At 33.4% G+C, this 16,677-nt stretch overlaps 1 protein-coding gene and 1 long non-coding RNA gene across 2 annotated transcripts; both read right to left on the reverse strand.

Moving 5' to 3' along the window:
• Positions 1-15: 15 nt before the first annotated feature.
• LOC132732434 (uncharacterized) lies at positions 16-16,421 on the reverse strand (the record flags this gene model as incomplete). The annotated part of the gene is made up of 6 exons (XM_060718850.1): positions 16,377-16,421; positions 14,751-15,385; positions 12,933-13,091; positions 8,232-8,570; positions 6,522-6,612; positions 16-2,217 (listed from the first exon to the last, which is right to left on the reverse strand). Coding segments are annotated over exons 2-6 (3,352 nt in total), but the record flags the coding sequence as incomplete, so codon positions are not given.
• Positions 10,705-12,926, reverse strand: LOC132732432 (uncharacterized). Its single transcript, XR_009626037.1, has 2 exons — positions 12,800-12,926; positions 10,705-12,101 (listed from the first exon to the last, which is right to left on the reverse strand). It is a non-coding gene; the product is annotated as an uncharacterized LOC132732432 (long non-coding RNA).
• Positions 16,422-16,677: the final 256 nt, after the last annotated feature.

Below are 16,677 nucleotides of genomic sequence, written 5' to 3' on the forward strand. Positions count from 1 at the left end.
TTAATATATCAGGACATTTTATCACCTTAAGTGTTTGGAGATGTGTCTGTTGAGACAAGTCAATCTTATAACGTTGACCCTGTGATACAAAATCAGCAACATATCTTTCAATGCAAAGCTCTGTAAGTTGCCGGGCATTTGATAAAAACTCATAATTAATTATACCAGGACAGTCTTCAACAATGTGAACTTGTTTAAGTTGTTCAGTGTTTATACCAGAAATTCTCATATCATCACATAAGAAAAGCTTAAGTAGCTGCAGCTGGTTCTGCCTAGACAGGTCAACTGTAGCATGTTCTTCAACATCATCTCCAATATCTACCCTACTTAGCGTCAACTGTTTTACAGACAATTGTTCTGATATTAATGAAATATCTGTCCTCTTAAAGGAAACATATCTGATATACAAGTATTGCAAATGTTTGCATTGTGTGATGTACTCCACTACATTATTTTCTGGTGAACCTACAAATGCCAGAGAAACCACATTATCTGTGTTAATCCTTTGAAGAGACGGACTAGGTTCATGATCACTTATGCATAGATCGCTGATACTTATCAATGTCCTACAAGCTGAACCACACTCTTTGAGACAGTCTACCATCAGCCGTTGTATCCGAACTTTCTCATAATTTCTTTCACACCTAAGATGTGTAATGTGTTCGTCATTATTCACAATACAGGAAATCCTTTTCGACATATCACCAATAAGTAAGGGGGACAAACCGCAAATAATTTTAATCACATTGGACAACTCTAATACGTCAAAAGCTGATGTACATGTACGAAGCAACTCATCTACAATCGTATGTTTTCCATTGTTCTCTTTCTCTGGAAGAGAGTCGGCTTGTTCCATGGAATAACACATCGTTACATATAATGCAACAAAAAACTCAAGATAAGAGAAATGGATGAAATCAAGTTGCGTGTCTTCGAGCGTTGGGTCATAACACTTACTCTCATTCAAGATACCCAATCGTGTAAGCCTAACCATATCACATCTTCGCAACTCTCTTTTGCTAAGGTATGTACAAGTAACTGTTTCTTGTAATGTCCCAGAGAGACATTTTTCAAATGCAGTTCGACCTAGGAGAAATAGGATACGTTTGTTGTTCTCTAATCTTGGAAATCTTTTTAACATATCGGGCAGTGTTAAGTTTGTAAAATCTTCCCAAGTCTGACATTCATCAGTGTCATCTTCATCCTTCCCTCGGTCTGACCAACCAAACATGGTATTTAAAATCTGACAGTAAGTTTCGCTAATTGATCTGCCAATGTCTTTATCATTACAGTATAACCAAAGTAGTTGTTGCAAAAGCAATGGCGTTTTCTCCACATGCTCAATCTGTTTTGACAGCAAAATAGATTTGAATTTATCATAAGATTTTTCATTGAAAAAGGTGTCATAATCAGAAATGTATCGTTTAATGAATCGTTCCATCGAGCTACTAGATATACCTAATAATTTTAACTTGAGATCAACTTCGGATTTTTTCAAATTATGTAATCCTTTTGCTGATGGTCTAGATAATGTAAGGACTGTTGCGTCTTTAGCCCTGTCTCCGTTTGGTATTCCGTAACTTACATGTGGTTTACGCACAATATTTTTAGGAGGCCTCCATTCATCCAAACTATCAACTATGATAAGACAACGAACGGAGTCTTCCTGAAATATTCTGTCAATCAAATCTGTATCTGAAATGAGATCTTTTGTGAATTCCTTAATCATATCAACGATGACATCTGACTGAAATGTTGACATATATTGCAGTGGTAAAAAGAAAAGAAATTCATACGGCCCTATCTGACTGACATCATCGTCACACCTTTTTCCCATTATGTTGTCACTGCAAACCATTCTGTCACAAGCATTTTCGTAGCGAATTGAACTTCCGGTCGAACTAGTTACAGCTGTACACCAGTTTTCAATCATCATTTTACAGAACGTACTCTTTCCTGTTCCAACATCACCTAATATGTAAATCTTCCTATTCTGTTGTCCGTTTGTTTGAAAGATGTCTTGATATCCTTTTACCTTCGCTTTCGTCTTCCTCCTACCTTTATCCAGATTTGCTGATTGATTTTCATCAACAACCTCTATCTCAGGAGGTACATATACATCTTTAACGTTGATGCTATCTTCTTGTTGCTTCAAAGGAGAAAGTGATGTCTTCACATAATACTTCTGGTAAGATTTAACAAGCTTTTTTTGTAGCTCTGTAAAAAGTAAAACGGTAATTTCATTTTTCTTAAGGTTGTTGACAAATTATGTTACTTGCAGTGATTTATGGAGATCTAATAATTGTCAACATTCCAAGAAGCAAAAAATAAAAATAGTGTCAACCTAATCTAAATATTAGTTTATAGAAGTTTTATCGTGCCGATATTGTATCATTAAATCTAATCCACATCTGACACTGGGTACAAGTATACCAATCAAACAGCTCTAACTCTATCTTTACCACTTGCCCTTCACCGCTGTGGGTTGAATCCCGAAAGGGACTTTGGATTCTTTCATGTGAGAAAGTTATCCAGCTAGCTTACGGAACGTCGGTGGTTCTACTCAGGTGTCTGTTTGTGCCTGAAATAATGCACGGAAGGGCACCTGAGGTCTTCCTCCACCAGTTGCCAAATGACCTATACTGTGTCGGTGTGAGGTAAAACTCAAAAGTCAAGCACATCAGAGACATATAGTCAAGAGTTCTCCTAGAAGACATAATGTTCTTATAAAATTAAAATTTAAAGCCAAAGTCAAAGTCAAAGTTTGAATTAATAACCACGTTAAGTTTGTCATAAGTGTTCTTTTGTCCAAGAATAAATCAAATCTATAGATAAATAACAAAGTTTGGACAGTTTAAGCAAAATTAAATAATTTGACTTCAACGGTTAAGGTAAATAAAGGTCAAAGTCATATCAGAATTACATGTCGGTTTTATAATGTGAGTTCTTTTGTCCAATTATGATACAAATCTGTAAATAAATAACAAAGTTATGCCACTTAAAGTCAATTTCAATGACTTGACCATAGCAGTCAAGTTTAAATAAAAGTAGTAGATACTAAAAGTCTAAGCTAAATTCAATATTGGACCTTGATAGATCATATTTGTATTGCAAAACATATAAGTTTTATTATAAGTGTTCTTTTGTCCAATTATAAATCAAATCCAGAAATAAATAACAAAGTTATGGCCAACTAAAGCAATAATCACTCATTTGACCTTTAGAGTCAATGTCAAACAAGATATGTTTGTAAAACATGTATGCCCCCTATCGGCAGTCAATTAGTCATTGATCAGATTATTTTGCATGACTTCTGACCAAGTGAACAAAAAATTAATAAGGGTTATCTACTGGTCATGACTAGTCACAAAGTAATAATTATTGTGACCCCATAGGTTGTGTGCAGCAATTTAAGTTATTACAAATCTTACCAAATAATATATGCATAAATTTTATGAATCATGTAGGCCTCATTAATGACAGCAAAGTTGTTATATTACATAAGACCTTCAAATGTGTATACCAAAAGCATTTTTAGTTTAATATAAAAATATCAACCATGGCAACTTGAGTTGTTGAGTTATTGGTCAGAAACCATCTTTAAGTACAAGGTCAATATGCCACTGACCCCTTGACCCCAAAATCAATAGGGTTCATCTGCTGGTCATGAACAATCCATACCAAGTTGAAGTTCCTAGGCCTAAGCCTTCTTAAGTTATTGTTCGGAAACCGTTTTTACCTACAAGTACAATGTGACCTTGACCTTTGACCGCTTTACACCAAAATCAATAGGGGTCATCGACTGGTCATGACCAATCATCATACCAAGTTTGAATTTCATAAGCCTAAGCCTTATTTAGTTATTGATCGGAAACCATTTTTACCTAAAAGGTCAATGTGACCTTGACCTTTGACCCCTTGACCCCAAAAATCAATAGGGGTCATCTGCTGGTCATGACCAATCATCATACCAAGTTTGAAGTTCCTAGGCCTAAGCCTTCTTCAGTTATTGATCGGAAACCGTTTTTACGTACAAGGTCAATGTGACCTTGACCTTTGACCCCAAAATCAATAGGGGTCATCTGCTGATCATGACCAATCATCATACCAAGTTTGAAGTTCATAAGCCTAAGCCTTCTTTAGTTATTGATCGGAAACCATTTTTACCTACAAGGTCAATGTGACCTTGACCTTTGACCCCTTGACCCAAAAATCAATAGGGGTCATCTGCTGGTCATGACCAATCATCACACCAAGTTGGAAGTGCCTGGGCCTAAGGGTTCTTTATTTATTGATCGGAAACCGTTTTATCTTCAAGGTCAATGAGACCTTGACCTTTGACCCTTGACCCCAAAATCAATAGGGGTCATCTACTGATCATGACCAATCATCACACCAAGTTTGAAGTTCCTATGCCTAAGCCTTCTTTAGTTATTTTATGGAAAACATTTTTACCTACAAGGTCAATGTGACCTTGACCTTCGACCTCTTGACCCTAAAATCAATAGGGGTCATTTGCTGGTCATGACCAATCATCAAACTTAGTTTGAAGCTCCTTGGCCTAAGCGTTCTTTAGTTATTGATCGGAAACTGTTTTTACCAACAAGGTCAATGTGACCTTGACCTTTGACCCCTTGATCTCAAAATCAATACGGGTCATCTGCTGGTCATGACCAATCATCATACCAAGTTTGAAGATCCTATGCCTAAGCCTTCTTTAGTTATTGAATGGAAACCGTTTTTACCTACAAGGTCAATGTGACCTTGATCTTTGACCCCAAAATCAATAGGGTCATCTGCTGATCATGACCAATCATCATACCAAGTTTGAAGTTCCTAAGCCTATGCCTTCTTTAGTTATAATTCGGAAACCGTTTTTGCCTACAAGGTCAATGTGGCCTTGACCTTTGACCCTTTGATCCCAAAATAATCAATAGGGGTCATCTGCTGGGCATGACCAATCATCACACCAAGTTGGAAGTTCCTGAGCCTAAGGGTTCTTTAGTTATTGATCGGAAACCGTTTTTATCTTCAAGGTCAATGTGACCTTGACCTTTGACCCCAAAATCAAAAGGGGTCATCTACTGGTCATGACCAATCATCACACCAAGTTTGAAGTTCCTAGACCTAAGACTTCTTTAGTTATTGAATGTAAACCATTTTTACCTACAAGGCCAATGTGACCTTGACCTTTGACACCTTGATCCCAAAATCAATAGGGGTCATCTGCTGGTCATGACCAATCATCACACCAAGTTGGAAGTTCCTGGGCCTATGCCTTCTTTAGTTATAATTCGGAAACCGTTTATTTTCTTTAAGGTCAATGTGACCTTGACCTTTGACCCTTGACCCCAAAATTAATAGGGGTAATTAACTGGTCATGACCAATCATCACATCAAGTTTGAAGTTCCTAGACCTAAGACTTCTTTAGTTATTGAATGGAAACCATTTTTACCTACAAGGTCAATGTGACCTTGACCTTTGACCCCTTGACCTCAAAATCAATAGGGGTCATCTGCTGGTCATGACCAATTATCACACCAAGTTTGAAGATTGATCGGAAACAGTTTTTACCTACAAGGTCAATGTGACCTTGACCTATGATCTCTTGACCTAGGGGTCATCTACTGGTCATGACCAATCACCATACCGAGTTTTAGTTCCTAGGCCTAAGCATTCTTTAGTTATTGATTGGCAACCGTTTTTACTTACAAGGTCAATGTGACCTTGACCTTTGACCCCTTAACTCCAAAATCAATAGGGGTCATTTACTGGTCATGACCAGTCACCATACCAAGTTTGAAGTTCCTAAGCCTAAGGGTTCTTTAGTTATCACTCGGAAACCATTTGGTCTACGGACCGACAGACAGACAAATGCAAAGCAATATACCCCCTCTTCTTTGAAGTGGGGGCATAATTAAGGTTGAGGTCAATATCAATTATATCATTTTTTATTTATGTGCAGTCCAAAGAATTTTATTTAGCAAGTATGAAGACAATCCACTCATCAGTTACAAATTATATGGCAAATACTTTGAAATTACAATAATTTTACCTGTAATGTCAAGGTTATTTTTAGGTCAAGGTCAACTTAAGTTTGATCATCTTTAAGGCATTATCCCTAAAGTAGTTTTGCTAAAGTATAAAGACCATCCGTTTAAAAACAGCCATAGCCAATTATTGCAAAAATCAAGCAAACCAAGAAGGGTTTTTTGCTACAAAAAAGCTGACCCTTCTGTATTTGGACCAATGATCCTCAGTTTTAATGCAGTTGAGTAGTAATTCTAGCCTAAGTGAATTCTCTTCAAAGCGGAAGTAATGCATAATCAGGGTTATACCTTAAGTAATAGTTTCAAATGAGCAAGATTTAGTTTGATGGTTTTATATTTATTTTTAGAAGGGAATGATAAACAATCAACGACAGGATAAGCTAGAGTTTATGCAAACATCCTACCAAAAAATGAAATTATAACTCTAGTAAAGAATGATTTCTCTTAAAGTAGGTCATAAATGTGTATACCTTTTTTCTCTTCGACGTAATCTAAACGTTTCTTGAACATCTGTCGTATACAGTCTAATTCTCCAACTGTGCCTTCTAATGATGTTACACGCTAAAACATAAAATAAACCTTTTGTTTGTTTTTTAACTTTCAAACGATATATTTGAAATATTATGCTCTTAAAAAAAAGAAATTACCAAACAGGCAACGCAAAATATTTCTGTTTTGACGATTTTAAGGGATATTGTCTAAAATGCAACAATATATTTAAATGCTATAAGTTCAATGCAATGCTAGTTCAAATCAAATACTTAGTAAAATAAAGTGTTAGAGAGACGCTTTAAACAGGTATTTTGGCCCTCTCATTGTCCGTAAAGCATGACTGAAGCAGAACTGTACAGAAACAGATTTAATATATTATATGCTGCTGTTATCAATTTTGTTATAATTTTTCAAATGAACTCAAAATTCTACAAAGTTTGGTGATCAATTAGTTTAGAAAAAGATGTTTAAAGATTTTTCTATTTTTAGTTCTATAGAGACCACTAAAAGGGGCCAATCAAATTAATATGAGCATGAGCAAATTTGATAAACAAGAGGGCCATGATGGCCCTGAAGACGCTCACCTGTATATAAGCCCGGGGCGGGGCCAATTATACTCATATAAGAAAACTCGTATACAACTATTAGAAGATATCTCACGCTAAATATCTTAGCTCTAGCTCTTAGGGCCAATTTTTACACCTGGGCTTTTATTTGAACAGACTTGGTAGAAACGCACTAGAAGATATTTCATGCTTAATATCTAAACTCTAGCTATTTGGATTTTTTAAAGGAGATTTTTTTTTAAGTTTTTACAATATACAAATAAGGAAAATCATTGACCACCCGGGGCGGGGCCAATTTTGACCCCAGGGCTTTTATTTGTATAAACTTGGTACACACTGACTAGACAATGTTTCATGCCAAATATTTAATCTCTAGCTCTTTCGTCTTTTTAAAGTATATTTTTCAAGTTTTTTCTTTCGGTTGCCATGGCATCCAGAGTTCTGTATGGAATTAAATTCTTTGAACAATTTTTGAAATTGGCTGAGTGGTTTATGAGGAGATGTCATTTAAAGTAAAAGTTTAAGGACGGACAGATGGACTGACGGATGCCGGACAAGAAGCGATCATAAAGCTCACCATGTCACGTTGTGACAGGTGAGCTAAAAAACTACCTAAGAAAACTAAAGACAAAGTTTGGAGATCACCCATCAATCAGTTCAGGCTTTTCTATTTTTATCTCTGTTGACCCATTGAAATGATATGAGCAAATTTAAGTGTGACTGTCACAAGGATGCTACAGAACAAATTTGAAGTAAATACGCCGAGCAGTTTAAGAGAAGAATATAAATGTTGATGCATGACGACGAACACCGGAAGCAGGAGCATCCGTCTTTGATACTAATAGCTCACCCAGAGACTTCGGTAACAATCAGGCATTGTTGTATATGAGTGCATTTCTTTAGTTTCTATGGCAATGAATTAAATAATTTACGCTCAATCGCTCATAAGGATCTTGTTTTGAACACTAAACTTCATACTAATTATTTATATTTTAGGTTTGTTTTGTACAAAAAGATTTCAAATTTTTGTATAGATCTAAAAGTATTTTTCTTCTCTAGTTTTTATAATTTGAGAGAGTGTTACATGTCTTAAGTGATATTTATTTTATAAAGGGGTTTTACTTTTTCCACAGATGAAACGTCTATTTCCAGTTTCTTTACTCTTTCATGTAACATTTCGCTGTGTTTGTCAAATTCTTTGACAGCTGCATGTAGACTGTTTTGTATTGTCTTCTTAGCTGTATCCGTTACCTGATCACTGACATCTTTAACGTATTCTTTATGTTTGTCTGCTACTTGTTGCAATCCCTCTACAATATCTTTCTTTTCATCACTCATGAAATTCTTTGCATCTTGAATCGCCTGTTCTATTTCTTTTGATTTCAGGTTTACGGATGCTAATGCCTCTCTACATACCCCGACCTCATTGTGGGTGGTGATTAAGAAGTCACTATTCTTTAACTGGCAATGATAAATAACAAGGAAATAATCTTTAACACAGAACAGTACTGTAATAACTGTAAATTATGTATTTCAAGCCGTATGCAGGTATTTTTGCACCTGAACTTTTTCTTGAAAATAAGCTACATGCAAAACGTATTTATTATTTCTCATTTCCTAGTTTCTTTTACAGTACATGCAAAATGTCAGAATAAAAATATATCATTAGCAAAAATCAATGTTGGACATTATTTTTGCAGATTTACACATATTCTACACAACTCCAACAACTATATAGTAATATAAAAACAGTGTGCAAATATGTATAGATAACTGCCACTCAAAATGCACCTATTTTTATTAGAAATGTAAAATATTTAATATATAGTACTCAAATATTAAAAGAAAAATAGTATTTTATCGTCATAGAGGGCCGCTTTCAGGGACGTTAGCTATGATTTGCAAATTTTGGCAAAAGAAGTGCATGCAATTTTGATTCCACAACATAATTTAATGCATTACCGGTAAAACATTCATATAAAACAACAATTTAGGTAGTAAGAATAACAAGTGAAGAGCAAGTCAGACCCATCAGTATGATACGTAGTTGTTTCAATATTTTCGGCTGATATTATTATTAATGTATCATCTTGAGCAAAGTGTTTGATATATTATAATAAGTTAATAACATTACTTAAGTAAATTCAGGGAGGGGGTGGCTTTTTATATTTACCAAAGACCTGGAAATGATTTATGTACCTTTTGCAGTTACGTCTGAAACCAAATATGTAAGCTAAGATTTAAGCGATATTGTTTAAGTTAAATAAATGTAACAGCTTGGATCCCAAATAAAGGTCCTTTATCACATTGCCATGTTTAAAACTTTATATAACTTTTGTAACGAACCACAAGACGATGCTACAATAAGTTCTTACATTCCATGAATAACAGCTTTTGAAAAAACTGAACTGAATCAAGTACAAAAAGGGGAATATTTTTTTTTAAATCCAAGACAGACTTAAGTCATCATGTCTCGAGGAGGGAAAGTATACAAAATTTTAAGCAATACCTCAACTGATAAAGGAAATAATTGGATTGGTACGAAAGCTTAACCAAAAGTGTGAAGTAGACGCCTAGGTGAGTAGGATAGCACTGACCCTATATATAATTGTTCAAGCGAATGTTAGATGATTACATATACAATCTTTTGTATGGTTATCATGATTACCAGAGTATGCTTTAAACACATTTTAGTGATCAATAAGGACCTATTTACTGTTTCCATTCTTCGTTAAATAAATAGATATGTCTAAAAATATTGAAGTAAATTCATAGAATTCTATAATGTAGTGATAGATATATTAAAAAAAATGAAAATATTTTTAGATGTATCTGTTCTGAAATAATTGAACAAACAAATAGATATTTACACCCTTTACTCGTAAGTATTGAAATAGTTTTCCTTCTCATTTTACACAAAAATGGTTCAAAGATAGAAAAGGCTGGGTTGCATTCGTATACCAAATATCATGAGGATGTGATGAAAGGAAAACTTTCTACCAATGACCATTAATGTCAAAACTTAAACTAAGTTGATAAACAAGAAGACGACGAGGGACAGACCTGAAATCAAATTCCATGGTATAAGAACAATTTATAATATTCCTATTATTGACCATTAATGTAAAAAATTTACAGGAAGTGGATGATAGACAATCCCACAGTATAGAACCACGTGTAAAAGCTGTATACCAAATATCAAGATGCCGTGATAAGAAGTTGCTGAAAAAACTGTTAGGAAATTTTATCTGTGCTGATTGATATGTTATTATATAAATTCTTAATAAATTTGTTTTCATATTTTCACAATTTATTTAAATCGTTGTATATGAAAAAGAATAAGAATACATTTTTTATGAGATCATTTTTGTATAATTATCGATCATAGTTCTGTTTTATAAGAATTATACAATATTTTGTAATAGTACAAATCTATATTTCTTACAAGAGCGATCAGTGATCACATGTGTCGCCTCATGATGGCCAATTTCATGTTGGGACAAGTTTTGTGACAGACGGAGAAGTGATCGGAGTAGTGGCGACATAAATTCCTGTAAAGTTAGGATGAAATTGCCCCAGTAGTTTATGAGGAGTAGTGGGGACAAGTTTTGTGACAGACGGACAGACAGACAGACAGACAGTGCACAACTAGACTTGGTACTGATCATTCCTGTAAAGTTTGGATAAAATTGCACCAGTAGTTTATGAGGAGTAGTCCGGACAAGCTTTTGTGTATCTGGCAACACACAGAAAAAACACCTTTTTATCAAAGGGCCATAACTCGGCCAAAAATCATTCAACCCGAAAATTGTGCAATATGTGCAAGGACTTGAGCTACAGATCAATCCTGTAAAGTTTCATTGAAATAATAATTGCATTAGTGGTATAAGAGAAGAAGTCCGGACAAACTTTAAAAATAAAAATTATTAAAGGGCCATAACTCTTACAATAATCATTGAACCTGTAAATGCTGACAATATGTACAACTAGGCTTGGTACTGATCATTCCTGTAAAGTTTGGATGAAATTGCACCAGTAGTTTATGAGGAGTAGTCTGGACAAGTTTTGTGACGGACAGACAGACGACGGAGAAGTGATCCCTATATGTCGCCACTACTCCGTAGAGGCGACACGAAAATCAGTTAAGAGTTAACATATTTAGCAAGACCTTTTATGATCAGATATAGACAAGAGGGCCATGATGGCAGGGCCATGATGGCCCTGAGTCGCTAACCAGAAAGAACTGCTTTTCAGTGTTGGAAATTATCCATTGTATTAAATTTGAGCAAAGAATATGTTTAAACAATAATTTGAAGAAATGCCATGACCTGGGGCATTTAAACGGGGCCAATCAAATTAATATGAGCAAACTGAGCCAAACTTGATAAAAGACTACCTAAGAATGCTACAAAGTTTGGTGATCATCTATCAATTATTTCAGTAGGAAATGATGTTCAAAGAATTTTAAATTTTTGGCTTTAGTGGCCACTTTCAGGGGCTTATCAAATTAAAATGAGCAAATTTGATAAAAGAGTACCTAAGTATGCCACAGACAAAGTTAAGTGATCATCCATCAATTAGTTCTGTAGAAATAGACGTTTAAAGGTATATCTATTTTTAGCTTTAGCGGCCCCTAAAAGTGGCCAATGAAATTAATATGAACAAACTTGATAAAAGACTACCCAAGAATGCTACAGACAAAGTTTGGTGATCATCCATCAATTAGTTCTGTAGTAGAAGATGTTTAAAGGTTTTTCTATTTTTAGCTCTGTTGACCCCTAAAAGGGGCCAATTGAAATGACATGAGCAAATTTAAGTGTAACCGTCACAAGGATGCTACAGACAAAATTTGAAGTAAATCTGCCAAGCAGTTTCGGAGAAGAAGACGATTGTTGTCGCATGACGACAGACACCGGAGCACCCTCCTTTGATACCAATAGCTCACCCTGAACCTTCGGTTCTTGTAAGCTAATAAAAGAAGAACATCTTTATCTTAAGGTATTAGGACCCTAATGGGCAATATCAGGAACTAAAAAATTGACATCATAAGTCAGATGTATACCTTAAAGTACACCTGTATGCAAAATTTAAACAAAGTTTACCGTACGGAAATCAAGTTATGGCCACTTTTCTGAACTCAAGCTAGGATGTTATGAGGGCCCTTTTTTAGAAAGTAGGAACCTTTGAATAATCTGCAATAACATTCTAATGAAAAATGTTTTCCCATTAATTTTTGGTAAGAAACAAATAGTACCATTCAGCTAACAATCCAAATAAGCAAAATTATGGTTTCTACTTAAAATTTATGAAATCTGTATAAAAATGTTACCCTACCCCACCCACTTTTACCACCTGTCTGACCATTTTTCTACTTAGAGAGCATAATTTAAAAAATTCTTAAAATTTACCCAAATGAGTGCCTGTTTTCAAAGTTTCCCTAACTTTTTAAAAAAAGTATATTGGTTGATCTTGTAAAATATGAAATACTTTTACCGTCTAGTTTTGATTATATTACACTTTGAAAATATCAGGTACCATATTTATTACTAGATTTAGCATAATTTAGCCAATAAATACCTATATAAATTAAAAAATCAAAATTAAACACTTTTTTCTTTCCAAATGGGACATGAGAGATACATAAATAATGTTAAAAGAAAAAAAGAAAGAAAAAAAAAGTGTGCTAATACCTTAAAATATAAATCTAGATACGTATTTCAGTATTTCAATGGCAATTTTTGTTTTTGTTTAAGAATTATTGTCTTAAAGAAAAATCTCATCAATTATATAAAGACTAAATTTGTCAACATCATTAAATTTTACTTGTTTGAGTTTGTTGACAGCTTGCTGGGCCTCGGGTCTTCCTTTGAGTTGTTTTGGGTCTTCAAGTATTTCAACGATATCATCTATACATTCAAACATTTCCCATTCTTCAACTTCCATGGTGGCTGAATGAAACAATTTGTTTCTTCTTTCTCGCACCTAGAAGTTTCGTCAAGAGACTTATTCATTTTATCACAATATTAGACAAACAAACATATATAAAATAGCGAATTATCTTTTTTTATCTTATGGCTTTCGGAAACACATTGCTTTAATTGTTAAAATTGCACATTTAGTTTTAGTAAATCACAGGAGATTGGAAGAATTATTTGGTTCCAATATAAATGAAAATGAGCTTTCTTCCTTCACTAAAAATACAAAAACATTATGTTGACACCTTTTATTCGTAGAAGTCCATAGAAAGATCTGAAGAGTGAAATGTTCTTCGCAGATATATAATAAGTAAAACGATCAGTTTCTGGATAGTAAGACATACGAAAACAAAGTAGTCGGTCCAAATATCTTATGTGGTATACTGATATTGGTCAGAAAGATTGTTTTTATTATTCCTTAATCCAATTTCGAATGAATATGAGTCACACGGGGTTATAACTGAGTCACAAAGCCCAATAATAATAATAATAATAATAATAATAATAATAATAATAATAATATGTTAACACGTTAGAGGCTTCTATTCAGTTCAAATATTTTTATAAATTGGTCAGAAAGGTTGTATTTCAAATATTGATAATCTTGGGTAATAATACTAGGTCACATAGCCCAGATATGAGCTGAAAATATTACTTTTATAGTGAGATTATATCTCATTTTTATTCATGGTAAACACTATTCATTGTTATTTCATTCAGAGCCTTAATAATGAGGTGAGCAATTTAAAGGCCAATATGACCCTCTTGTTTAGAAGTATTCTGGACAAGTTTGCTTCAGGAAAGATGGACGGACAAACGGATGGACGGTTAAATTGACAGAGAACTTTTCCCAAACGTGGCAACTTGATAGCGTGTCACAGCTATTGTGAAGCAAGTAACACAAAAATTATAAAGGGCAAACACGCATTTTTTATGGAAATTTCAGGTGACGCATGCGATGCCGTCTTTGAACATTACCGTGTTTTCATTATTTTAATGTACAAACATTAAAAATCCTGTAACAATTTTTTTTATGGTTTTATATCATAAATATGATCCTCAAATTAAGATTTATCGATTTTGTAACTTCCAAAAAGCATTATTTATAAAGATATTAGCGAATTTAACATTCCATGTAAACTAAGGGAGGGAATAAAAAATTATTTTCTATAAAGTCTAAGTAATTTTTTCAATAAGAAATGAATGCATGCATTTTAATGATTACATATAAAATGTATAAATATTTGCAGTACATATTTTATATATTTTTCGATGTTTGAAAATTGTTTTATTAGCATTATATTCTGTAATTTAAAAATATAATTTCATTTAAGTGTGGTATACAGCCCTAGTTATAACATACAGGATCTTTAATAATGGTATAACGTATGTTTGTTCAAAGCTCATGTAGTATCCATACAATATATGATGATGTAGATATATGTTTTATGCTACATAGCCACTCTGTATCAGCCTCTTAAAACAATAGTGACACGTATAATACATACACTGTGTAACTTACTGGTTCTCGGCCCCCAGGGGTATATATGGAATATTACAGCTCATACATCGATAATTTATATTTTTATCTAAATTATATATTTAGAATGACTCTGACAATGTAATTGTTTATGTTATAAATCCTGAACAACAAATATTGACTTACCTTGACAAAAACATTTTTTCCAGTCATGGAGCATGCTAAATGAGGATGAAGACTTGTGTTATTAATGAAGACAAGGAGTAAACCAGATATGTCTATACCAGCTGCCTTTGTCTTGTCTGAATAGCCTGGTGCATTAATGAAACATTTGGCGACCTCCCACGGTTCTGTACACCATTTTTGTATGTCAGTATTAGCCCAGTTTAGTGTTGGCGGGGTTGATCCATGGCTTCTAAATAGTTCTTCCATAATGCGATCACATATATGAAGGCGACATTTTTCTGTCTTTGTGCGCAAACAATTACACTTATGTTGACCCCAGTAGCACTCATTTTTACCTGCAGAATTTATCATGCATGCATGTGTCGGTTTCAGGTTTCCAATGATGCACCTAGTACAGGTAATACCAGGTGTGTAATTTATAGCACTAAGAATTCTCTTATGATCTTGTTTAACAACATCATCAGCAAAACCTTCCAAACCTTGTTTCAAATATTTATATGCCAATCCACCTCTCACCCAATTTCGATATTTTCTTTTCTCTATCTCAGTTTGGTGACTCATCGTTTTTGAAAATGTCCCTTTAGCAGTGTATTATTATTTATTTCCTGTTGTCTAACTTTCGTTTTCGGTGTTCTCTGACGAAATAATGAGAAAAAACTGAATAGAGTTCTTTTTTGAATTCATTCAACTATTGTATAACAACTGTTAAGATATTTTAGGACCAGTCGCTGCGGAGACTAGTAATTGGGAATATTTTACTTTTTTTCAAAATACAAAATAAATAAATAAATATAATAAATAAATAAATAAATAAATAAATAAATAAATAAATAAATAAATAAAAATAAACAAATAAAATAAATAAATAAATAAAAATAATTAAGAAATAAATAATAAAATAAATAAATAAATAATGATAATTATAATTAAAATTCATAAAGTACTTTACATTAATATCTTTTGTTACGGATTTATATTACAACAATAATAAATCCGTGCTTTTATTTATATATCAGAACTATTTATGACCGATACTGTATATAACCACTTTTCCGCGGCAGTAAGCGTATGTAGTGACTTTCGATTTAGAAAACTGTTAAACCAAGCGTTCTTCTGAGAAATATAAACTTAACAATAGCAAATACGGTATTTAAGTAAAAAAAACAACATGTTTACACTTGTTAATGTCGGTGGTAAGTGATGATGCCGCTTCACAAATCACGGTACTATTTTTTGGCCTGCTAACCGCCACAGTTAGCAGGGCATAGCCTCCCCAATAAAATATACGTCTCGGATGTAATTTCATTTTTTTTTCAAAAACGAAAATAGAACAAAATAAAATATATGATTCTCGATCTGAACAAATCGACAAAGTTTCAAAGGCGAACGACTTTCCCCATTGTTTATAAGTTGGAGAAAATAGAAATATATATATATATATATATAATTTATATTATTGATTGTTTCACCCTGTTTCAGAAGAATTTATATGTTGAATATATCTTAGCTTGTAAAATATTAAATATATAACCCCTGAAAGAAGTAAAAGATAAACTGAATAGGTACATTTATAATTATTAAATATATTGCGTGTTAAATATACTGCATATTAAATAGTCCACATACCTCTCCATTTTAATCCGCACCAAATATTGACATGCGCACTTCATAAAAATCTATTGTAAGTAAAATCGGGAACGAGTTTTTAAAGGTACTTCACCTTATGTAGACAATGTCATATTTTCCACAAAGTGGAAAATTGTTACAACAGATATGACAATTCTGTATTTTAACTATCACAATCACATAATTTGAAATTAGAATTTAATAAACCCGAGGGCTTCTGCAGAAAAAGATGCATTAGCTTCATTCTTGTGAAAAAGTTAACGTCTGATTCGATAATTTCGCGTTTTATTGTTTTTTTTTT

This window comes from Ruditapes philippinarum, unplaced genomic scaffold, assembly GCF_026571515.1.
Source record: "Ruditapes philippinarum isolate M1 unplaced genomic scaffold, ASM2657151v2 ctg3403_1_1_1_1, whole genome shotgun sequence".
NCBI lineage: Eukaryota > Metazoa > Mollusca > Bivalvia > Venerida > Veneridae > Ruditapes > Ruditapes philippinarum.